The sequence below is a fragment of the Protopterus annectens genome, chromosome 7.part0 (genome assembly GCF_019279795.1).
Source record: "Protopterus annectens isolate FY-2018-M chromosome 7.part0, PAN1.0, whole genome shotgun sequence".
In the NCBI taxonomy this organism is placed as follows: Eukaryota; Metazoa; Chordata; order Ceratodontiformes; family Protopteridae; genus Protopterus; species Protopterus annectens.
In genome coordinates, this window is record NC_056739.1 from 15,047,468 (window position 1) to 15,074,017 (window position 26,550).

The following is a 26,550-nucleotide window of genomic DNA, read 5'->3' on the forward strand; positions in this document are numbered from 1 at the left end:
GCGAACGCATAGCAAAGGTCGCTGAGGAAAACATCCGCCACCGTACCTATCCATGGTCCTAGAGTCCTTATTAGGAGGATGGACGGGTACGGAAGGATCTGCAAGTTCCTTCTTGGTGGCCGCAGCCACCACCATGGCATCAGCGGGACACCCTTAGTGAGGAATTGCTTGTCACACGGGCAGTGATAAATTTTGAAGGCCTCCTAGGGACTGGCTCTACAGAGTCAGGAGCTGCCCACGCCTCGTGCAATAACCTGCATAAGGGGGTGGGCAGGGGGAGACAGCCAGGAGGTGGAGGGCCGAGATCCAAACGCCTCTAGGTATACTGACTCATCCTCAGAGGGATTGTTGGTGGGCCAGTTTCCCCTCTGTTTAAGGAGTTCTAGGATGTCTGAGAAGGAGACATCCTCAGAGGGGATCTAGGGATCCCTCTGACTCATCAAAGTCAGTATCCAAGTGACAGACTCGGGGAGTCTACATGTTTCCTCTTACAAGTCCTCTTCCTAGGAGGATCTCCCAAACATCAGGAGAATCCTCGGAAGAGGGGAAATTCCCAATGGGGAAACCTGAGGTGGAGGATCTCTGGGTCCTGTAGCAAGAGAAGTGGCAGAGATGTCAACAGGTACTATAGAGGGAGGAGCTATGGGAACAGACTGCTGACTGATACCAGTGGCCAGCACACTCTTCATCACCTCGAATGCTCCTCCCAGGCAGGTCCGAGAGAACCCGTTCAAGAACTAGGAACTCCAGGGACCACCGAAGGAAGTCTCCGAGGCAGATGTCGGAGCCGAGCTCACCAAGGCCGAGGCTCCAAGGGAAGAGCGGGTTCGGACAAGGGTCCGATGCCACTCACCCCTCGGAGGAGACCATGGAAGCCCGACCACCAAATCCCTCTAAGGAAGGTCTCAAGAGGAGATAAGAGTAGAGGCTGAAGGAACAGAAGGGGTATCCGTCCTCCAGCCGTAGCAGTAACCATTCCCGAAGACTCCAACTCCAAGCTCTGGGGTAGAGTTGAAGGAGGAACTGTAACGGGTGTGGACCAACAGTCGTCTGTTGAGACGGACTATGTAACATTTGGGCCAGTACCTGTGACTTAAGTAATCTGCTGACCACTCTCTAGGTCATGATCTGAAAGTCTGGATGACCTTGAAGATCGGCTCCGATGGCTCCGTTCCGAAAGGAGAGGTGAAGCCGAGCCGAAAGTATCGGCTCCAAGGAAGGTGACCTCGACCTCTTCCTGGAATGAGCCATCGGAACCGATACTATAGATCCTGTCAGAGCCGAAGACTTATCGGAGCCGACAGGAAGCCTCGATGCATCGGCTCCAGCCGGAGCCGATACAGCCACAAAAGTAACGGTGTCGGAGCCGATCGGAGCCGACACCGATGCCTGTGCCACATGGTGGTCGGAACCGATCGGAGCCGACACCGAAGTGGTCGATGCAGGATCGGCACCGATAGCCATCGGTGCGAAGGCTGTTAAGCCAGAATCGGCTCCAGCGGGCGACCTCGACTCGGAACGAGTCAGAGCCGAGGCCGCAGGCTTAGACACAGAAGCCTGGGCCTTGGAAGATTTGGCTGATTTTGATGGAGCCGACTTAGCCGGAGAGCCCTCCGGCTTAAGAAGGCCCCTAAGTATCAGCTTGTTACGTCTTTCCTGCAGGACTCTCTGGCTGAAGGAATGACAAATAGCACAGGAGTCCTGCAGGTGAAGAGGCCCCAGGCAATACAGGCAAGAAGTGTGACCGTCTGTCAGAGACATCTTCTGACAGCACGAGTCACACTTCTTAAAACCTGAGACCCTCTCCTTTGACATGGTGCTTCACAACACACACACACACACCAGTCAAGAATTAAATTAAATAAAATACCAAAAGGTATTACTATAAACACAAACACACACACCCTAACAGGGAGGATGGGATGGGTAAAGTTTGACTAAAAAAAATTAGAAGAGACAGGGATTTTCTGTCAGAAAATCTATATAATTAACTTAAAACTAAAAATAAAGGGTTTTTTAGCAAAAAGGGGCTTAAATATCCAAAAAAGTGAATCACTTACCAGGAGCTGGTAAAAGGAGGACCTCATAAGCGAAGCGGCAAACGAGATCTGGGTACTTACCGCCTTGCATCATGGGATATGGGGCTGCCTCGAGCTGGTAAAAGTGACTCTCGAGCTTAGCAAGTGCCGAGTCGGAGCCGAGGGATCGGCTCCGAACCCATCAAGCAAGAATGAAGGCGAGATTGACAACTTAACATGGGGGAGGCTTAAGGCCTAACTTAGGGGAAGGGATAAATAACTGGAAAAGGGAAAACACTAACGGGAGATAGGGTTCAAAATCTAACCATTAAGAGTTAAACAATAACAGTAGTGGACTAAAAGGAAAAGGGAGTGACTAAAGTCTGAAAATTTGAAAACTTACCAGGAGCCCGTAAAAAATGCACCTCGCAAGCGAAAGTGGCAAACGAGATCTGGGTAGTTATCGCCTTGCATCATGGGATATAGGGTTGCCTCGAGCCGGTAAAATTAGCTCTCGAGCTTTAGTAAGTGGCCGAGTCGGAGCAAACCCATCTAGCAAGAATGAAGGCGAGATTGACAACTTAACATTCTCAGGTTTTCCCTGCATGCTCTATTCTCTAATTGTATTATGTACTTGGCATTTATGAATACAGCTATGCACTGATAATTCTTCTTGTGGTACTTGGTTTTATCCCCTCAGCCGCCTTTGTCTTTTGTGCATCTAAGACCAAGTCACTTCACCAGACAGTGCTCCTGGGTGGCCCCTGTAAAGGGACACTTGCATTTAGTGGGCTGTCCCATGCTGTTAGCAAATGTGTTAAACATTTGTTTTTTGAATTCTTGGAACACATTACCCTAACTAGTGCTTCACTATATGCTATCTGATTATGAATTCCAGCATTACTTTATTTTTTTAGTTTAATGGGTTGCCAGATGCATTTTCAAAAATGTGAGTTTCAACTTTCAAGGGAAGAGAAGTTTATTGTTGTTCAAGTTAAGTTGGTTTTCAATGTGAGAGCTAAATGGTTGTGAAATCTTGCACTGTAAAATTTCAAACAAGAAGTTATGCACACACCATAACGTTCCATGTGAGTAGTTATTCATCTTGCCTTCATTCTTACAGATGGGTTCGGAGCCGATCCTTGGCTCCGAGTTGGCCTACTACAAAGCTTAAGGTCTTCAGACAGCTCGAGGCCAAGTACATATCCCATGATGCACCTGGAGTTACCTCAGCTCTTGTTTGCTGCATATAATAACATCATGTCATTGTATCACTCTTTAGGAGAAAGCTATAGAAGGATTGAGCAGCCAGGAAGAATCTAGTATCTCTGTCCTCAAAAAAGACTGGAGGGGTAGGAGGGTGGGTAGTAAGAATTAAGGTGAGATGAACAACTCACATGGAATGTTATAGTGACTACATAACTTCTTTACGTGAAGTTGTTCTATCTCGACGTTCATTCTTACAGATGGGTAGTGTCCCAAGCACCATCTTAATCGGGTGGCTCACGGGAGTATATTTTTCAGGACAGTAGACCCAAAGAAGGCCCTGTCCCTGGAGGCCTTGTCAACTTTGTAATGAGTGATAAAGGTATGAAGTCTTGACCAACTGGCTACTGCACAAATGTTGTCTATAGAAATCTATAAGAAAGGGCAGAAGATGTGGACACTGCTCTGGTAGAATGAGCCTTAATTTTGTGTGGTAAGGGCATATTAGCAGCTGAATAAGCAAATGTGATGCAATCAGATAACCATTTAGACCGTGTTGTTTTTGCCACTGGCATACCTTTTCTGGAATCTAAAAAGGAAACAAAAAGCTGTTCTGATTCCCTGAAATCTTTTGTTCTATCCAAGTAAAATCGGAGTTGTCTAAGAACATCAAGCTTGTGCAGCATGTACTCTAAGTTGTTGGTGTGTTTGGAAAAGAACACTGGCAAATCTATAATATGATTCAGATTAGTTTCAGTACAAACCTGGGCAAGAAAGAAGGGTTTGTTCGTAGGGAGACTCTGTCAGCATGGAAAATCAAATAAGGAGGCTTTATGGACAAAGCCTGAAGCTCTGACACACTGCGGGCAGAAGTGATGGCTACTAAAAAGACAAGTCTTCCATGGTAAAAATTTCAAATTGCAGGAGGAAGCTGGTTTGAAAGGTGGGAGAATAATATGTGAAAGCATAAAATGTAGATTCCAAGGGGTATAAGGGGATTTCACAGGTGGTCTGAGATGAAAAGTCCCTTTGAGAAAGGCTTTGGATAGCCTGTGTGACATTATGTTCAATCCTACAAAGACAAGGTGAAACTTAGAGATAGCAGCAAGTTGAACCTGAAGTGTTGCTGCTGCAGCCCCTTTATTGAAAAGCATAGTCAAGAACTCTAATATGGAGGCAATAGGGGCTTGGTAGAGATCAATATTATTTTGAGAGACCCATATAGAAGATCTTTTCCATTTGCTAAGATACAGCTTCCTAGTAGAGGATTCATGAGAAGATATCAGAATCTGCTGCATTTTATTAGAGAGGTTATGGAACCTGGCTATGTTGGGAATTGGAGCGAGCAGCCAAGCTGTCAATTTCAGGGACTGAAGAGAGGGATGAAGATCCCCTGACACATGCGTCAAAAGATCTGGAACTGGGTCCAGAATCCAAGGGTCTTCCAATTGATGAAGTCAAAGGAAGGGGAACCATATTGGATGAGGCCAATGAGGGGCTATTAGAATGATGATCCTTCCAATGGCTTTTGCTTTCTGTAATACTTTGGGTATCAAGGGAATTGGTGGGAATGCATAGAGGAGACCCGGAGGCAAATTGTGTACGAGTGTGTCCCTTGGGGCTTCTACCGGAGGGGGAATGAGGGCAAAGTAGCTTCTGCATTTCGTGTTCATGTGGTTGGCAAAAAGGTTGCAGCAAGGCTGGCCTCACCTGCGGAAAATTCTCTGCGCTATTTCTTTCTTGAGGGACCACTCGTGAGGCAACAAAATTGCTCTGCTCAGTTTGTCTGCTATCATGCTGGATTTCCCCTAGATGTGCATTGCTAACAGAAAGAGCTGGGTGGATGTAGCCCACTGCCATACTCTAAGGTCCTCTCGACAAAGGGGGTAGGACTTGGTTCCTCCTTGTTTGTTCAAGTACCAGACCACTGACATGTTGTCCATCTGAATCACAATAGTTCCCAGAGGTTGAAGTACTGCAACGCTAATAGTACCACTCTCATCTTCAGGACATTGATATGCAGATGCATCTCCTGTTCGGTCCATGTGCGTTGGGCTGTTCTTCCCTGAAAATGCCCCCTCACCCTATCAGGGAAGCGTCTGTGGTCACTGTGGCCACTGGTGGGGGTAGAACAAAAGGACAACCTATCGTTACATGGAGAGGTCAACCACCACTGAAGATCCTGTTTGCATGTATCTGTGATCATTATGAGATGAGACATTGGAAGCTCTTGGTAAGACCATTGAGTGAATAACAGCCATTGTAGAATCCGCATGTGCATGCGAGCCAATGGTATCGCTAATATTGCAACTACCATCATGCCTAACAGTTTTAGTACTTCTGATGCTGGAACCTTGTCTCTGGATATGATGTTGCAAACCTGCTGACGGAGTAGTAAGACTCTTTCTGCTGGAAGTCTCAAAGTGGTGGTGGTGGTGTCCAATTCTGCTCCGATAAAAACGATATGTTGCGATGGCGACAAGGCAGATTTTTCTGAATTTATTGTAATACCAGGTGACCGCAGAGAGAAAGCGTGGTGTCCCTGGCTTGTTTAAACTGATGCCTGGTGGTGGCGGTGAGGAGCTGATCATCTAGGTATGGAAACACCTGGAATCCTAAATGCCTCAGGTGAGCCGTGACCACTGCCATACATTTGGTGAACACTCTGGGGGATGCAGTGAGACCATAGGGCAGGCTCAAAACTGGTAATGACTGGCTCCCTGCCGGAAGAGCAGATGATCCCTGGACGGTCTGGCCATTTTTATATGGTAGTACGCATCCTGGAGATCTATCAAGAACATCCAATTGTCTTTCCCTAAGAAAGGAAGAATCGACTGAAGCGTGACCATCCAGAAATAGAAGTTATGTCCTTACCATAACGTTCCATGTGGAGTGTTCATCTCGCCTTTGTTCTTACACATGGGTTCGGAGCCGATCCTCGGCTCCGTGTCGGCCGCTTGCAAGCTCTGCATCGAGAAGAAGCTCGAGATCACCTAATACCCACAATCCCCCTCTGCCTTTACCTCAGATCTAGTTTGCAAACAAACCAGCAGCCATAGAGAGCACACTCATACCAAAATTTACACAATCAAGAAATGCTCTATATACATATATATACATATATACACATGTGCATCATAATAATACAACCACTGCAAAAAGCAGAAGGAGAATACTCCAGACCAGGCACCAAACAGAACGTTCTTCCTGAGGGTGGGAGGGTGGGAATGTAAGAACAAAGGCGAGATGAACACTCTACATGGAACGTTATGGTAAGGACATAACTTCTATATGTGAGAGTGTTCAATCTCGCCGTTTGTTCTTACACATGGGTAGCGTCCCTAGCTCCATAATCCTGAGGAATTCACGGGAGGACGTTCTTGAGCACAGTGGAACCAAAGGTTGCCCTATCCCTAGAAACCCTGTCCACTTTGTAATGAGAAATAAATGTATGCGGTTTAGCCCAAGTAGCAGCTGCACAAATCGTGTCTAATGGTAGGCGAGCTGCGTGAGCCAAGGATGTAGACACTGATCTTGTAGAATGTCCCTTAGGTTTGACAGATAAGGTTTGATTTGAAGAATCATAAACGTATATGATACAATCAGTTAGCCATTTGGAAAGGGTTCGTTTAGTAACCGCTACACCTTTCCTGCTGTCAGCAAAAGCTACAAATAGTTGATCAGATTTCCTGTGATCCTTTGTTCTTTCCAAATAAAACCCGAGTTGTCTATGGACATCCAATTTGTGTAACATATACTCTAACTTATTAGTGTGATTTTTGAAAAAGGTGGGTAATTCAATGGACTGATTAATGTTATTGGTAGAGCAAACTTTGGGGAGAAAGGATGGATTAGTGCGAAGAGATACTCTGTCAGAATGGAAAATCAAATAAGGGTGTTTAATAGAAAGAGCCTGAAGCTCAGACACTCGTCTAGCGGATGTAATGGCTACCAAGAAGAGGGTCTTCCACGATAAAAACTTCAATGGGCAAACGGAGGCTGGCTCAAAAGGGGGCAGCATCAATTTAGAAAGTAAGAGGTTCAGATTCCAAGGTGATGTAGGAGTTCTAACTGGTGGTCTAATATGAAAGGATCCTTTTAAAAAGGCCTTACAAAGTCTATGAGCCATAATAGGTGCTCCACATTCTTCTACATGAAAGTTGGAAATGGCAGCCAATTGTACTCTTAAAGTGGCAGGAGAAGCTCCTTGATGGAATAACTCTGTTAAAAACTCCAGGATCTTGTTTAACGGAGCTATAACCGGGTCCAAATGATGTGAATTCGTCCAGAAGACGAAACGCTTCCATTTACTGGTGTAGGTCTTTGTAGTGGAAGCTTTATGAGAAGCCACTAATATATTCTGAACTGCCGGTGTAAGAGAATCAGACCTGGCTAGAAAGAGAAGCGGAGCAGCCAAGCTGCTAGATGGAGTGATTCGAGAGATGGGTGAGGAACTCCTGATGAGTGAGTCAGTAGATCTGGCTCTGGGTCCAGAAACCAAGGTCCCCGAATGCGGTGTTGCAATAGAAAGGGAAACCAAATCTGACGAGGCCAGAACGGGGCAATGAGGATTATCGTCCTCTGAAGGTTGTTGGCTTTCTGCAGAAACTTTGCAATAAGGGGAAAGGGAGGAAAAGCGTACAGGAGACCCGGGGGCCAATCGTGCACCAGCGCGTCCCTGGGGACTTCCCCTGGAGGGGGTAATAGGGCAAAGTAGCTCCTGCATTTGGCGTTCATTGAAGACGCAAAAAGGTCGCAGGAAGGCTGGCCCCACTTGCGAAAAATCGTCTTCGCAATTGACTGTTTGAGGGACCACTCGTGAGGCAACAGGATTGCTCTGCTCGGCCTGTCGGCTATGACGTTGGATGACCCCGGGATGTGCGTTGCGATCAGAAAGCGACCCGTGGACTCCGCCCATTGCCAAATTCTCATGGCCTCTCTGCATAGCTGATAAGACCTGGTTCCCCCTTGCTTGTTTATGTACCAGACTACAGACATGTTGTATGTCTGAACTGCAATTGTCCCTAGAGGCAGAAGGTGAGCAAAGTGTTGCAATGCTAGAAACACTGCCCTCAACTCTAGAACATTGATGTGCAGATTGTACTCCAAATTGGTCCATTCGCCTTGGACTGTCTGTCCCTGAAAGATGCCCCCCCACCCTATCAGGGAAGCGTCCGTGGTTACCGTAGCTGTCGGCGTGGGTAGCACAAATGGTCTTCCGCTGGAAAGGTTGCAAGTCTGAAGCCACCAGGTTAGGTGTGATTTGCATGTGTTTGTTATCAGAATTTCGTGTGTCAGAGGTAGCTGTTGGAACGACCATTGTGCAAACAGTAGCCATTGTAGAACTCTCATGTGCAGTCTTCCCAATGGTATCGCAATGAGAGAAGCTGCCATGAGACCCAAGACTTTCAGAACTAGCTTTGCTGGAGATTTTTTGGATGATAGAATGAGAGAAATGTGGCTTTGTAGTGAGGCTATCCTTTCTGGAGGGAGCCTTAGACTTAAATGATGCGTATCTAATTCCGCTCCTATGAATAAGATATGCTGTGATGGCTGTAGTAAAGATTTTTCGAAATTTACGGAAATTCTGAGGTGAATACAAAGTTGTAGGGTGTACTCCCTGGCCTGTATCAGTTGGCGCGGGGTGGTGGCAGAAAGGAGCCAGTCGTCCAGATACGGAAACACCTGGAATCCTAGGCGTCTCAGATGAGACGCTACCACTGCCATGCATTTGGTGAAAACCCTGGGGGCTGAGGTCAGACCAAAGGGCAGGGCTCGAAACTGATAGTGACTGGCTCCCAGCCGGAAGCGCAAATGATCCCTGGACGCCCTGGCCATTTTGATGTGGTAGTATGCGTCCTTCAGATCTATTGAGCACATCCAGTCGTCCTTCTGTAAGAATGGAAGGATCGATTGAAGCGTGACCATTCAGAACTTTTCTTTCTTGACAAAGGTGTTGAGGTTGCTTAGGTCCAGAATCGGCCTCCAGTCCCCTGTCTTCTTTGGAACTAAAAAGAACCTTGAGTAAGTTCCGAATCCTATTTGGTCTGCTGGGACTGGCTGGATGACTCTTTTTTCTAGCAGCTTTGAAATTTCTATAGCTGCTGGGTCTCGCAGATGGGGCGGCACATCTGGGAGTCTTTTCTTTGGAATGGGAGTGGATAGAAAGGGTATTCTGTAACCTCTGGTAACCACGCTTTTTACCCAGTTGTCTGTAGTAAGATTCTGCCAGGCCTGAGGGTATAAAGCTAAGCGACCCCCGACTGCCTCCAGAGTAGGACAGTCGGGCCTCCTCTCAGGAGTGCTGGAAGGGTTTTCCAGGGGTTGTATCCCTGTCACCCTGGTTTTGTGGACCCCCTCTGCCGCCAGGGCGGCGTCTTCCACCTCTGCCCCCTCCTCTGCCTCTAGAAGGGGCATCACCCTGTGTGCTTGGGAAAGATCCTTGGGGTTTTCGAAACCACATTTTTCCACCACGTTGCCCTTTGGGGTACGGTCTGGATGGGGTGGAAAAATGGACTCCGACAGCAGACAGAGTCTTTCCCTCCTGCTCACACCGGGTAAGGGTCTCCTTTACTTTGGGGCCAAAAAGAGTGGCACCATCAAATGGGGCGTTAGTAAAGGAAGACTTGAAGGCTTCCGCAAATGAACATAAGCGCATCCAGGATTGTCTGTGAAGAGCAATCGCTGAAGCTGCTGCCCTACTCGATCCTTCGGCTGCGTATGATATCAGCCTCATGGATGAGTTAACGATGGATGTAAGGGTATTGAGATGTGCTGTAACTTTCTCTGAGATAGCAGCATCTGTAGTACCCTGGAGGGTATCTCCCAACTCTTTGATTAGATCCCTCTGTAGACGTGTAAAATGGGTCAAATAGTTCAGGGATCGCATAGAAAAAGCCGCTGAACTAAAAATGCGCTTCCCGTATCTATCCATCGTCCTGGAATCCTTGTTAGGCGGATGGACAGATGAGGAAGATTCCGACATCTCCTTTTTCGTGGCAGCTGCCACCACCATGGCATCCACTGGAACTCCCTTTGTGAGGTAAGCCTTGTCTTGGGGTGCAGTGATGTACTTATTGGGCTTCCTAGGGACTGGTTCCACCGTGTCAGGTGTCTCCCACGCCCTTCGAGCAATCAGCTCCATTAACTCATCGAAGGGCGGAGTGACCCAGGAGGAGGAAGGGCGAGCACCGAATGCCTTCAGTAAGACTGATTCATCCTCAGAAGGGGGAAGGGACTGCCAATCACCTCTCTGCTTTAGGATCTCCAAGATGTCAGAAAAGGAGACATCTTCTGAAGGTGACTTTGGGGACCCTTCTGACTCATCCAAGTCAGTATCGGATGTCAAAGATTCTTGTGGAGAATCTAAGTGTCTCCTCTTACACAATCTTTTCCTAGGGACTTCTTCGGGGGGAGCATCCGAAGAAGCCTCAGAGGAAGAGGGGGCACCCTCCAGGGGTGGCTGAGACACCGGTGCTCGACGCTTGGATGTGGCCGTTGGTGCAGAGGAAGATAACGGTCCTTTATGGGGAGGAGAGGCTGCTTCTACTGATGTGGTTGTCTGGGTAGACAACACCTTCCTCATGAGATCGAAGGCCCCGGGTCCCGAGTCGAGGTATCTCCGGTTCTGAAGAAATGGGAAGAATCCCGAAACAGGCACGAAGGCATCGACCCGAGGACGGAGCCGAATTGATCCGAGCCGAGGCCCGAGAGGAAGAGTCGGAACCGAAACATCGGTTCGACTCGCCCCAGAACCAAGGATGGATCTTGACCCGAGACTCTGGTACGGATCCGACGGAGTAGAGGTGAACAGAGCCGACCGAGAAAGACTGTTCTGGCACAGAGGGCTCCACAATCAGCAGATCAACCTCTTCCGGCTCCAAAGACTGGACAGGTCTCGGAGGAGGAATGGATGGAGATAATGGAAGGCCTTCAAGTTTCGACACCAACTGGGTGGAAACCGAAATAAGCTTGGACAAGGCCGTATGTTCCAATAATTTCTGCACCACACGGTCCACATCGATGTCGGAGAGGGGCCTGGAAGAACGGGTCGAAGGAATCGAAGACGGAGCCGACCTCAACAGTGTCGGGGGAGGGAGCTCCATCACCAGTTCCAAGACTCGAGGCTCGGAAACTGACAACAGTTGAACACTCGGCCCCGAAGTCTGTGGAACCGGTGATCTAACTTTTGCTGAAGAGCTCGGAGCCGATGACTTGGGCTCCGACGTCTTCGATTCCTTCAAGGATTTGGATGCCTGGTCAGAAGCATCCAGAGCCTCTTGAAAGGAAGGTTTTAACAAACCTCTATCCATTAGTTTCCTGCGCCTATCTGTCATGACCCTCCCAGTGAAAGAATGACAAATAGAGCAGTCTTCTTGCAGATGGAGAGGGCCAAGACAGTAGACGCAGGAACTATGATTGTCAGTTACTGACATCTTTTGCCCACATTGACAACGCTTAAACCCCGATTTAGCCTTTTCAGACATGTCACTAATAAGGGGAAAAAAGTCAAATCCAGTAAAGTAGTCAAGTCCGGTAAAAATGTCGAATCCAGTAATATGGTCAATCCGGTTGTCAAGTCAAATAAGGGGTGGTAGGCCCCGAAGATAACTCTAACTAAGTTTAAATAAACTTAACGGTACCGAGTATCCCTGAACCTAACCACACACACACAAAATATCACTAAACAACTTTATGTAATAAAAGTACCAAGAAAAAAACAAGAATAAAATCTTAATCTTATCTTAGGTGCTCGAGCTCGACCCAGTGATGTGAACGCTGCAGCGGCAAACTAGATCTGAGGTAAAGGCAGAGGGAGATTGTGGGTATTAGGTGATCTCGAGCTTCTTCTCGATGCAGAGCTTGCAAGCGGCTGACACGGAGCCGAGGATCGGCTCCGAACCCATGTGTAAGAACAAACGGCGAGATTGAACACTCCCACATCTTCTCTTTCTTGACAGATCTGTTTAGTCTGCTGAGGTCCAAAATAGGTCTCCAGTCCCCTGTCTTTTTTTGAACTTGAGTAAGTTTCAGATCCTATCTGGTCTGCAGGGACTGGTTGGATGACTCATTTTCTTTGCAATGTTTGGACCTCTAATGTTGCTTGTTCCCTGTAACTGGGTGGAATGTCTGGGATTTTTCTTGTCAATGGAGGGGGTGTGGTGAAAGGAATGAAATATTCTCTGGAAATGATACTTTGTACTCAGTTGTCATTTATTTTGAGCCAGGTGTCTGGATACAAAGATAAGCGACCCCCGACTGCCTCCAGAGTAGGACAGTTGGGCCTCCTTTCAGGAGCACTGGTAGGGCTTCCCAAAGAACTGATCTCTGTCGCCCTGGTTTTGCGTACTCCCTCTGCCGCGAGGGCGGTGTCTTCCATTATTGTCCCCTTCTCTGCCCCTGGAGGGGGGGGGGTTCACTGCATGTGTCCTGAAAGGCTCCCTGGGCTTTCTGGAACCACATCTTTCCTCCACTTTGACCCTTGGGGTAGGGTCTGGTACGAGTGGAAAAATGGACTCCAATGGCAGACAGAGTCTTTCCTTCCTGTTCACACCTGGTCAAAGTTTCCTTAACTTTGGGCCCAAAAAGGGAAGAGCCATCAAAAGGGGTGTTGACAAAGGATGACAAAGGGCTCCGCGAAGGAACACAACCGCATCCAGGAGTGCCTCCTAAGAGCAATTCCTGTACCCGCTGCCCTACTCGTTCCATCAGCTGGCATATGAAATGAGGCGCATGGATGAGTTCACTATGGAACTGAGGATAGCAAGCTGGGAGGCAACTTTATCTGAAGCTCCTGCAGCTACTGTACCCTGAAGAGTATCTCCGAGCTCTTTTAGGAGATCTCTTTGCAGTCTCGTAAAATGGGTTAGACAGTTCAGTGAACGCAGTGCTGTATGTGTGCTGCCCGTATCTATCCATAATCCTAGAATCTATGTTAGGAGGATGGATAGAGGAGGAAGTTTCAGAAATCTCCTTTTTGGTCACTGCCACCACCACCATGGCATTAACTGGCACTCCCTTGGTAAGAAAGGACTTTTCCTGGTGGACAGAAATAAATTTATTAGGCCTCCTGGGGACAGGCTCCATGTTGCCCAGAGACTCCCATGCCCTTTGTGAAACCAGCTCTATAAGCTCATTGAAGGGTGTAGACACCCAAGCGGTGGAGGGTTGAGACCTGAAAGCCTTCAGGAGAACCAACTCATCTTCGGTTGGGTTGGTGAACTGCCAGTCACCCCTCTGCCTAAGGATTCCTAATATCTCAGCAAATGAGATATCCTCAGAGGGGGACCATGGGGACTCTTCTGATTCATCCAAGTCAGTAATGGATGTGATAGCCTCCTGTGGGGAGTCTAAATGCTTCCTCTTGCAGATAAATGCTTCCTCTTGCAGATTTGCTTCCTGGGATCCTCATCAGTGGGAACTTTTGGTAAGGTCTCGGAAAAGCAGGGGCCACCCAATGGGGCTTCCTGAGGCTCTGTATCTCTACACTTAGAAAGGATCTGTGAAGCAGAAGCAGACACAGGTGCTTTTGGGGAGGAGGTAACCGGACCTGAAGTTGTAGATGTCTTAGGAGACATAACTCTCCTCATGGCTTCAAAGGCACCTCTGCTCCGCTGAGAAGGGACTGACGGAGCCGAGGAAACCATCGATACCCCCGGCTCTGGGACAGTGGACTCCGAACCAGAGGTAGGAGCCGAGCTTATCTGAGCCAAAGCCCCAAGAGGCAGAGTCAGAACAGACAAGTCAGTCAGACAATCCTCCCCAGATGTGACCGAAGAGTGTCAGCTCCTAGACTCCTCAATCGGTGCCGAGGGCATCCGAGTAAATAGGACCAAAGACACTGGAACAGGCGTTGGCTCGAAAGGCTCAATGATCAAGTCTGACTCCTCCATCTCCAAAGGACCAGTATGGCTTGGAGGAGGAAAAGTAGTAGATGGTAAAACAGTCTTCGATTCCAAAACCGTTTGGGTCGGAGCCGATAAAAATTTAGTAAACGCCGGTGCCTGTAACATCTTCTGCACCACATGATCCACATCCAAATCGGAAAGGCTTATCAAGAACCAAGATGACTGGATAGACGGAGGTACAGATTGCATGAGTGGCGATTTAGGCACTTCGGATACTGGTTCCAGGACCGGGGACTGGCTTGGAAAGGACAAGATGCTCGGCTCCAAGGGCTGTGGAGCCGAAGTCTACATTTTTTTAAATTTTTTTACTTCCGAAGAAGTAGAAGCCTTGGAAGATTTTGAAGATTTACTAGATCTGTCCTGGTCACTCAAAGCTTCTTGAAAAGATGGTTTGACTAGTCTTCTGTCAATTAGCTTTCTCTTTTGCTCCTGAAGGACCCTAGAAGAGAAGGAATGACAAATGGAGTAACTTTCCTGAAGGTGTAAAGCTCCCAAACAGTATACATAGTTAACATGGCTATCTGTTACACACATTTTCTGTCCACATTTTGGACATTTTTTGAAACCTGACTTAGGATGTTTATCCCTATCCTGGTCAGCCATAATGAACAGCACAGTATCAAGTGAAAAACTATTACAATATACTAAAGACACACCCAAAAACTACTTAAATAAGCCCTGACAAAAACTATGGGCTAACTATCCTGTGACAAAGTGTCACTTTAAACACACACACACACTTTAACTATATATCTAAGCATTTCTAAATATCAAAAAGTTATGACAAAAATGTCAGTTATCAAAAGCACACAAGAACTATATAACTACACTAACTATAAAGGCTTTTAGAAAAAAACAAAGGCCTAAAGCTATATTTAAATGTGAAAAGGCACACCAAGGCATACACACTAAAGAGATTTAAATGCTAAAGAAGCAAAAGGTAAAGCTAAGAAATGGAATTAACAAAGTTATTAGAATAAGTTTTTATAATAAAAGTTTTACTGACTCAAGCTATTCTGAGGAACCTCAGATCTATTGCAGTGGCTAACTAGATCTGAGGTAACTACAGGTGCATCATGGGATATGTAACATGGCCTCAAGCTGTCTGAAGACCTCGAGCTTTGTAGTAGGCTGACTCAGAGCTGAACCCATCTGCAAGTATGAACGGCAAGATAGAACAACTTCACATTGCAGGTTTTAAATCAAATCCAAATCTTTAATCAATGTAAATGTAAACAAGAAAATAGTTTGCACACTGACAGGTTTGAAAAGTGTCTTATGATATCTGGGGAGAGATGGTGAAGTATATTGTTATGGCCTCCTAGGGCCCTAACTGACCATGGTCTGGCTCTGGGTATCAAACAAATATTTCTTACTGTGCAGACTCATGTTACCATGGAGGCATCTGGCTCTCCTATCACTTTTACTTCCAATGTAATCAATATCAACAAAAGTGCCTGTTTGAAACTATAACCTGAAAGCATAAAAACAGATGGAGGCTCCAACGGTGCTAAAGAGAATGAATCTACTTCCCTGTTTTTGACAGCTGGCACAATAACTGCACCTGTATGTAAGTTGAAGAGTTCCAGACACTGAAAGTGAAGATTTCTTCCTCTTTGCTTTACAGATTCAACTATTTTATGGATGGTTTGTAACATTCTTCTAGACAAGACAGAATTAGAAAAGTATCCTCTGGGGGACAAAGCTAGATTCTTTGGCTGTGGGGGAGGTAACAAAAACACTGAATAGAAACATACACAAAACTAACAAGTTTTCCAGAGCTATTATAGTGCTACAATCACAGCAATTTATTAACTGCTGGCTAGGTTTGATATTATTAGTACTGTTGATTAATAAACATAAATTCTACATTATTTCCTGCCAGAAATAGATCCATGTATATTCTGTCCCTACTACAGAAGAAAAGCTAATTCTTATCAGTCAATAAGAAAAGACAATTCTAACTTGTGATGAAAAATAGTGGCTTAACCAACAATTTCAAAATTAAAACAAAGAACTAAAACTTGCACTGGACTGTTCTGTATTCATTTGGAATAGCTCTCATCATTACCATAAATGTTATACCAGTGCAAAATTAAAGTTGTCAAGGACTACTTAACAAAATCAACAAAGAAGGACAAAGTTAAGAGGACTAATCATTTGTATACTTTTTCAAGATTCTGCCATTTAGAAAACTCAGATGGCTGTATATGTAACAATTGGCAATGCCTGAAGAGTACAAAATTAGAAGTAACCTGAAGCAAAAAGTGTATGCGTGTGTGTGTGTGTGTTATAGAATCAGCTCCAACACAGGATGCACAAACTGGTAAAGCAGTGCATAAAGCTGAAAAAACAAGCAATTATTCCACAGGAAAAAGGCCAGCACCAAAGGATGGTTCAATAGCAAGAACAAATTTAATCTGGATCTACTTTAAATAACCGAAGATCAGAACACCAACTTTCATCTCGTGAGACTGAAAATACCGAAAGCTAACATACCAGAACGCTGAAGCTTTTCCAGGGTAAGTAAACACTTGCCCAACATGCCTTTTTCTCCACTGTAGTGCGATCCCTGAGTTGGTATATATAGTTGGGGGGTGTAGCCCCCCACCTGGGTGGGTTTTAATTATTTCTGTGTGTATTTAGTTTAAGTTTGGGCAAGTGTTTACTTACCCTGGGAAAGCTTTGGTGTTCTGGTATGTCAGGTTTCGGTATTTTCAGTCTCGCGAAAATGAACGTCAGTGTTCTGATCTTCGGTTATTTAAAGTAGATCCATTTAATCTGCACATCATCTCAAAATAGACTTAGGTTTCACCTTTTAGCTTTCTCAATATAGTGAGTTCAAACAAGAACCCTTTTGAAGAGTGCAAATCATCATATGCTAAAGCTATTAACCAAAAGAAGAAAATTTAAACTTCAGCATTAGCTGAGAATATATTACAATGTCAATGTCACACAGCTGTACAATAAGATTTAATATAAATTCAGAAGCAGCAGCCAATCACTGGTTCACAAACTTTGGAGACAACGTATACACACAGACACACACGGATTACATTTCTGCTTATGTTTTCCAGTCTTCTTTGGGCTTTTCCCGGGTAGGGGTCGCCACAGCGGATCACCTGTCTGCTCAAGATTAGCAGTGGAGTTTTACGGTGTCGAGTTGCCAGCCCAGTGCCCAACCTTCCATAGAAGGCACACACACAAATGCACTCATGCTTAAGACCAATTTAGAGTGTTCAATCTACCTACAGCATGTCTTTGGGATGTGGGAAGAAACTGGAGCACTTGGAGGAAACCCACGCAACCACAGGGAGGACATGCAGACTCCACACAGAAGGCATCCCAGCCGAGGATTGAACCTGAGAATCTCTTGTTGTGAGGCGGCAACGCTAACCGCTGCACCACCGCGGCCGCCCCTGCTTATGTTTTCCAGTAATAAAAAAAATCCATGGAAGGAAAAAAAAGCAAAACAAGTGAATTCATTAATGTTCTCCTACCATATTGTGGCTACAAGAGAAAATTTCATTAAACATTAACCAAAAACAGTGTTTTTTTTAAATAGTAATACTGGAAGTATGATTGGAAAATGTATCTGCATCCATCTACACACACATAAATCGATAATTTTAATATATGCACATATACACACACACATTATCTGTGTGTGTGTGTGTGTGTGTGTGTGTGTGTGTGTGTGTGTGCATATATATATATATATATATATATATATATATATATTTATTAAATAACCAACAACTTGTGAGACTAAGAAGATAAGCTATAATAAAATAACTTAAAACACCGTGACCACAAGAAACGAACCTCGAACTATAAAACAAAAAAATAGAACACGTAGGATGAACTAGTGTTTTAGCGCTTTCATCTTTTATTGATGGATAAGACTTTTTCAGAAACAAATACATAAATGCAGTGTAATCAGTTGTACACACTTGATATTCTGTAATTCAAAAAAATACTAACCTGTCATAAAGAGATAGAATGTCAAAGGGCCAATCATACGACTCAGAAATAAAATAACCCAACCCATAAAAAAATGCTGTGATTACCAAGAGATGTCAGCATTAAAAGGTACATTATCATCGTAACTTGACTAACTAATCAAATTAAATTAAATTAAATAAATGTTATTGTTTGTCTTTCGGCTTTTTCCCGGTAAGGGGTCACCACAGCGGAACTCCGGTCCACTAATGATTGGCAGTAGATTTTTACAAAACGCCGAGGTGCCAGCTCGACGCCCAACCTTCAACGAAGGCACGCCCATTTACATACGCATGTCTTTCGAACATTACCCAACTGTGGGGAGGACATGCAGACTCCACACAGAAGGCACTACCAAGCCCAGCCGAGAATCGAACGGGAGAACCTCTTGCTGTGAGGTAACAATGTTACCACCGTACCACTGCGGCATATAAATTAAATGAAATAAATAAAGGGCAATAATAATTTAAGATATTCAGAAATAACAGTATAGGGGAATCACTGAAACCAAAGTAAACACTAGGGCTGAAATCCAATATTTAAACTGCCAAAGCAACCCAGGAAATCTCTAGAAGTCCAAAACTCAGTGTGACATTCATCTAGCAAAACCCCTGTTCCCCTAGAGTAGTCTTGCAACCAAACAAAACAAAACCACTCTGTTTTTAATGTAATCAACGCAGCGCACATTTAATATTAATATGTTCATTGAGACCAGGGGCTGAGTCAGCTCCCAGCAGGAGCTGCCATTTAAGATCCTTCATTTCCGGCAGCACGTTGCAGTCACCAAAAAATAAATCCAGCTTTTCCAATACCAAGAACTGAAACCCAGAGAAATTCATGCATTTGCTGCTGTGCCTATACTGATATTTGGCTACAAGAGCTGCAGTAGAAGTACTAACCTGACTGATAAACTCTGCAGTTTTCCATTACCAATCAATAAGGACATGCAGGCGATGTGGGAAATCATCATTAAGAATTGGAAATTTTTTTTCCAGCCAGGATGATCTAAAATCTATTTTAGGTGAACAACCTACCTTCTCCTACAAAAAATCCTCTCCGTTAAGAGCAAATTTCGAAAACAGGGACTTGCCTTTTCTAATAGGAACCCCCAGGCATGTTTACTTGTGGCCACTGTGTACTTTGCCAACATATTTTAAGCTGCAGCTCTTACACCTTCCCACATTGCAACTACAAAGTTATTTTTACGCAGCATATGTACTGCCAACACGGAGTGGGTGGTATATGCAGCTATATGCAAAAGATGCAACTGGTTCTACATTAGTAAAACTAGTAGAAAACTTTCTGACAGATCTAAGGAACACCTGGCAGCTATCCGCAAAAAGGATAGCACTAATACACTAGGAAACCACAGCAGCAAATGCATGAATTTCTCTGGGTTCTAGTTCTTGGTATTGGAAAAGCTGGATTTATTTTTTGGTGACTGCAATGCGCTGCTGGAAATGAAGGAACTTAAACGGCAGCTCCTGCTGGGAGCTGACTCAGCCCCTGGTCTCAATGAACATATTAATATTAAATGTGCGCTGCATTGGCTATGTTAAAAACAGAGGGGTTTTGTTTTGTTTGGTTGCAAGACTACTCTGGGGGAACAGGGGTTTTGCTAGATGAATGACACACTGAGTTGTGGACTTCTAGAGATTTCCAAGGTTGCTTTGGCAGTTTAAATAATGGATTTCAGCCCTAGTGCTTACTTTGGTTTCAGTGATTCCCCTATACTGTTATTTCTGAATATCTTAAATTATTATTGTCCTTTATTTATTTATTTAATTTAATTTGATTAGTTAATCAAGTCATGATAATAATGTACCTGTTAATGCTGACATCTCTTGGTAATCACAGCATTTTTTATGGGTTGGGTTATTTCATTGCTGAGTCTTATGATCGGCCCTTTGACATTCTATCTCTTTATGACAGATTAGTATTTTTTGAATTACAGAATATCAAGTGTGTACAACTGATTACACTGCATTTATGTATTTGTTTCTGAAGAAGTCTTATCCATCAATAAAAGATGAAAGCGCTAAAACTCTAGTTCATCCTACATGTTCTATTTTTTTGTTTTATAGTTCGAGGTTCGTTTCTCGTGGTCAGGGTGTTTTAAGTTATTTTACTTTATATATATATATATATATATATATATATACACACACACATATATATATATATATATATATATATATATATACACACATATATATATATATATATATATATACACACACATACATATATTTATATGAGTGTGTGTGAGTGTGTATATATATATATATATATATATATATATATATATATATATATATAATATATCTATGTATATATATATATATATATATATATATATATGTGTGTGTGTGTGTGTGTGTGTATGTATGTGTATATATATATATATATATATATATATATATATATATATATATATATATATATATATCTATATATATATATATATATATATATATATATATATATGTATATATATATATATATATATATATATATATATATATATATATATATATATATATATATATTTTTTTATTATTTTATTTATTTATTTATTTTACATTTGTTAACCGGGCTAGTCTAGCTGGATATATGTCCATTTTCAGTAGAGGCCCGGGGAGAAAAGCTCCTCACATAAATCAATTACAATGAGACATATAATAAAAGTACAGTAAGGATATACCTTTAGTAATAAGAATCACAATAACAAATAACAACAACAACAACAAATAGCTAAGGCATGCTAATAAAAAGTATACTAGGTCATTCGAAGCGTCACAAATAAAAAAGCTAAGGATTAGCAAATTTTTTGATAAACTGTTGGAAAAAAAAGAATTAGTACAGGACATATGAAGAGATTAAAGAAGAAATGCAAGGGTGGAGAAGAGTGAGATGCAAAGGTCTAGTAAGGAGAGGAGAAGGAGATGGAAAAGAGGAGAGGGTAGAGAAAAGGTGAAGTGGGACAGAGCATGAGAGGAGAGCAGCAGGGTGAAAAGAAGAATGTGTATTTCTGGTTAGTAAAAACAGAGAAAAGTTATGGTAGAGAAGGGGAATGAAGAAGCTTAGTCAGGAGTCCTACAGGAGCAAAGCCAGTGATTTTGGAAGTGCAGTTTGATTTTTTGTTTGAAGTGTGGTAAGGAGGGGATTAGAGTGATATCAGAGGGTAGCTGATTCCATGTCCTACCTACAGTATTGGTGAATAGAGAGTCACCAGCTAAGTTATAGGATTTTACAGATTTGGTCATGAGTTTAGAAGAAGATCGAAGGGAGGTAAGATTTATAGGGGATTAAAAGTTGAGAAAGTATAGGGGTGTTGTCAGGTTGGTAAAGTATCTTGTGGGCAATGGTAAGTTGTGAGATCATAAGGCAGTTTTGTAGCTCAAGCCAGCCTAGGAGTTTTAGGTTATGACAGTGATGTGTTCTAAAAGGGTTACTAGTAGCAAAACGGGCAATACTATTGTAGCAAGTTGCTAGTTTATTTAAGTTAGTCTTTTTAAGGTTAGTGAAAATAGGTGAGGCGTAAAAGAGAGTAGATATCAGATGGGAGTGGGCGATAGTTGCTCTGGAAGCAGGAGTAAGAAATGGTTTAATGCGGTATAATGATCCTATTTTTTTTGTTAACAGTTTTGATGATGTTATTGATATGTTGATCAAAAGTGAGATTGTTGTCAATGGATATTCCTAGCAGTTTAGTTCTTGTGTCAGGGGAGATGACAGTGGTGTCATTAGATAGGATGTTGAAGTTTAATGGGGAGGCTCGAGTGGTAGGAGTAAAAAGGAGAAGTTTGTTTTTTTTAGCATTGAGGAGGAGGTACCGTCTAGTAAACCAAGTTTCTACAGTGTTGAAAGTAGTTTGAGTTAGAGACAGTAGTTCTGAAGAGGTAGATGCTGAACAGATAATAGTGGGGTCATCAGCATATTGGATGCAGGTAGCTTGAGGGATTACAGTGTTGAGATCGTTTATGTAAAGGGAGAAGAGAAGAGGGCCAAGAATGGAGCCCTGTGGGACTCCAATAGAGACAGGCAATAAGGAAGAAATATGATTGTCCCAACGAACGGCTTGATGTCTGTTGCTAAGATAGGAAGTAAACCATTTTAAAGCCAGGTTATCAAATGAGAGGGATTCAAGGATGTTAATAAGGGAAGAATGGTTCACCATGTCAAAAGCTTTGGAGAGGTCAATGAATAGAGCAGAGGTGAAAAGATTGGAGTTACGATAGTTGTTGATGGTATCAACAAAGGAAAGGAGGGCAGCGGATGTGCTATGGTGGGGTCTAAAGCCATGTTGACAATTGGCTATTATGTTGTGTAAAGAGAGATACTGTACAAGTTGCTGATGGATACATTTTTCCATAATCTTAGCTAGAGGTGACAGAAGAGCAATAGGTCTAAAGTTAGTGTAGTCTAAAGAGTTACCTCCTTTGTGAAGGGGGATGATATGAGAGACTTTCCATATATCTGGTATGGTTCCCTCTTGGATAGTCCTATTAATGAGAATAGATATAGGGTATGCAAACTGTTTGGCAGCCTTTTGAAGAAACAGAGAGGGGAGTTTGTCAGCAGAGGGGGTGCATGGCTTCAGTTTGAGAATAAGTTTGTAGATGAAAGAGGTAGAGATAGGATGAAGAGTGAAGTTATGGGTGGAATCAACAGGATTATTTGGAGGGTAAAAGTTGTTGGTGTTCAGTCGTCTAGCAAGAGATTGGATGGTTTCTATGAAAAAAGAGTTGAAAGTGTTAGCAGTTTGGTTAGGGGTATTTGGGTCTGCATTTATGGGGGAGGGGGTTTTAGCTGTACCAGGTTTAAGGAGTTTGTTGATTGATGTCCAGAATTGTTTGGGTTTATTTAAATGGGTTTCTTGCAGTTCACAGTAGTATTTTTGTTTGTCAGAGATTATAGCTTTTTTTGTAAGATTTCTAAGTTGGCAAAAATGGAGAAAATCAGAACTGATTCTATGGTATTTCCATTTGGCCCAAGCTTTATTTTTAGTGTGAATTAATTTCTTTGTTTCCTTTGAGAGCCATGGGGCTATATTAGACTTCATTCTGATAGAACGTTCAGGGTCATGTCTTTCCAAAATGGAAAGGAAGGTTGAATTAAAAAATGATACTGCTTCATTAAGAGGAAGTGATTTCAAGAGGTTCCAGTTGCATGCTTTGAGATCATTTTGAAATAAGTCACTTTTAAAATGTTTGGTTGAACGTATTATTCTAGTGTTAGGGAGGTTTTGATAGTCAGTCTTTTCTCTAGAGATATAGGTTAGACAGTGGTCACTGAGGTCATCAGGCAAAGTTCCTACTTTGTATGAGACTTTGACTTTGTTTATAAGTATCCAATCTAAGATACTCTGTTTCTTACTGGGTTTATTAAGTCTCGTTGTAGTGGTAATGGATTGAGTAAAACCATATAAGTTTATATGACAGGAGGGATTATCCTTATTAACAGTATTCCAGTCTATATTAAAGTCTCCCAGAATTATAGTTTCTTGGGGGTAGTTAGTGGAAACCCAGCTGAGGAAGTCTTCTAAGATGGGTATATTGTTGCCTGGTGGTATGTACATGCAGATTATGTAAAGAGCTTTGTGGGCATTTAATTGAAGTTTAGCGATGATGGCTTCAGCTTTAACATCCTGGGTTGGACAGGCTGGAAGGGTGGAGATGCTAAGATGGTTCTTAAATAGAATTGCCACTCCACCACCTTTACATTTAGAACGATCAAACCTATATATGTTGTAGCCTTGGGGTATAATCTCAGTGTCTTTGGTGGCAGGCTTTAGCCAAGTTTCTGAGAGGCACAACATATCAAAGTGGTGAAAGTCTAACAGGGCATGTAAGTAGGGGACTTTGTTATTAATACTTCGTATATTTAGATGTCCTATGAGTAGGGTGTTATTGAAGTTAGGCTTAGGTACTTGAGGGGAGACATGTGAAGGGCCAGGGTTGGGGTGAATCTCACCGTCTAGTAAGGTAGGAGTAGTAAGTCTGGATGTGATGTTGATTTTAGGAAGGGTTAGTTGTTTCATTTTTTTATCAGAGGGTAAGGCATAGGTGAGGTGAGAGTTCCTATGGAATTTGGGAAGGTGATAGCTAGGGGTGGAGGTAGAGTTTAGGAATGTTGTAAGAGAGGTATAGAAGATAGATGTATGTTTATTTATATAGTCTGGTTGGTTATTATGTGGGTGTTCGAAGAAAGTAAGAAGGTATGAAGTATAAAGGGAGGTAGAGAATAATGCTAAGAATATTAACATGGTGGGTAAGTATGGAGTCATCGTAGAAATAGTTGATGTAAGGGAGGCTATGAAGTATATGTGGAAGAAAGGGTAAGGAGAGGTGGTGTTATAGGTTACAAGGAAAAGGAGAGGAATGAATTAGTAGGAGGATATATAGGGGTGGGAGAGGAGAATAGCAAGTATAGGTATAGGCATAGGTGTAGACAGTGGACGTTTATGGGAAGAAAGGTAGTAGAGGAATAGGAGAGATGCCAGTAATAGGAGAGGAGGTTGGTGTAGTAGTAGAGGAGGGAGGGAGGGGGGGGGTCTGTATGGAGGGGAGGGCTAATGTGTTTAGCGGGAAAGATCGGGATAGGTTGTGAGAGTGAGGGGGTGTGGTTAGGGAAGTATAAGGGTAGGACCCCTGGGGGTGGGTGGGAATTGGGGGTAGGGAGAGAAGCGGAGTGAGCCCGCAGGGCGAACGGAGCGGGATACACGGAGTCCAGAGAGGAAGGAAAAGTAACAGAGAAAGCTAGCAGATAGAAGGGTAGAGTTAGGTAGTGTAAGGAGGAAAGGGTCACAGAGCACTACAAAGATGGAAAGGGATAGGAGTGAGAAAGTGAGAATAGGAAGAATATGGAAGACAATACACCAGTACTGTAAGTTTAGTTGTGGTCAGTGTGATACCTATTGGGCAACAAGTAGAGATCCAGAGAGGAGTGACAGGGTTCTGGAGCAGAAAGATATATGTATGTATATACATATATATATATATATATATATATATATATATATATATCTATATATAAACATATATATATACATACACAGATGGATGTATCAATATCTCTATATATAGTTTTTTTTTCCTTTTGCTCAAATGCACAGAATGTTGACAGCAATTTTTGCTGTAATAAATGGGGTGATTTCATAAGTGGTCCAATGTTGGAAGTACTGAAAAATCAACAACAAGCATTGCATGTGCTTAAGAAATGTCCATGTGGCAGAAGTGGGGATGAGAGTCTGTGTGCAAGTATTTGCAGGTAAGGATTAGAGGTAAGGCTAAGTAAGGGGAACAGATTTAGTGCTGTGAGTGTTTGATTATTGTGTGTGTGTGTGTGTGTGTGTGTGTGTGTATATATATATATATATATATATATATATATATGTGTGTGTGTGTGTGTTTGTGTGTGTGTGTGTGTGAGGCTTGTATAAAGGACGTGATTCTTATAAGGTAATGGGTATGGTTAGGGTTATGGATCAAGGGCAGAGTTAAGGTTAGCACACGAATAACGTGGGGTGGGGGGGGGTCTGCATCTAACGCTAAACCTACATATTACTTTATGAAAATCCCTCCCTCTATTAGTACCACTATTTGGTCAAATTCGGTCTGAAAGTGTGAGATTTTTAAATCAAATGGAAAATGAGGCTATTTATGTTTTCAGTCTTTTTGTACTTTATGAATATTCAATAAGTATTATTTTGATATGCAGAGTTCAGCATATTGTGTGTTGATATTTCTGCACATCCGTTAATACCAATAGACACACACACATGCACCTTTGTGTACATGAATGGTTCTTTTTGTCAACAGTTTTCCTCTCCATACAGTTTGAGTGACAGGTCATTTGAGCAACAGTGGTGTGAGGCTGCTGTAGTAACAGGGTTGGGGAATATGTCATTTCCCCAACATTGTACGGTCCCAAGAGTTGTTATATTTAAGTAGCATGGGGTATGGGGAGTACAGTGAGGCTTGCCCACCTTCAAAAAAAAAACTTTTTGTGTTTGCTTGTTCCAAGTGTTTGTCTTTGAGGAAGAGCATTGTTTTTCAATGTTTTTAGTTCAGTTTTGTTGAGTTACTGAGCTTCAGAATTGTGAACTGTCAACTCATTTGTATGGACCCATACAGAAACATATTTATGCACAATTCACATCTATTATATACATGTATGCACAAAGCTGCATATTGCTACTAACCTCTTTAGACAGTCCAGAGTCCTCCATGTCTTTCACTTTTTGCTGCAGCATTTCCAACATTACTTCTATTTTTTGTTTTTCAGATAAGATTGTGTGAATGTGTTCCTATATGTAAAAGAAAGTAAAACAATAAAATACATTGAAAACATACAAGTGAACAGCAAAGAAAGCTCATACATACAAGCTATGTGTATCCTTTAGTTAATGTTTT

General features: G+C 43.0%; 1 protein-coding gene across 1 annotated transcript in view; it reads right to left on the reverse strand.

Moving 5' to 3' along the window:
- Positions 1-26,550, reverse strand: part of LOC122805771 (synaptonemal complex protein 1-like) — a 5,909,626-nt gene that overhangs the window by 3,489,318 nt on the left and 2,393,758 nt on the right. Inside the window, exon 11 of the mRNA XM_044076039.1 lies at positions 26,340-26,444. Within this exon, the coding sequence (XP_043931974.1) occupies positions 26,340-26,444 (105 nt within the window). The remainder of the gene's footprint in view (positions 1-26,339; positions 26,445-26,550) is intronic.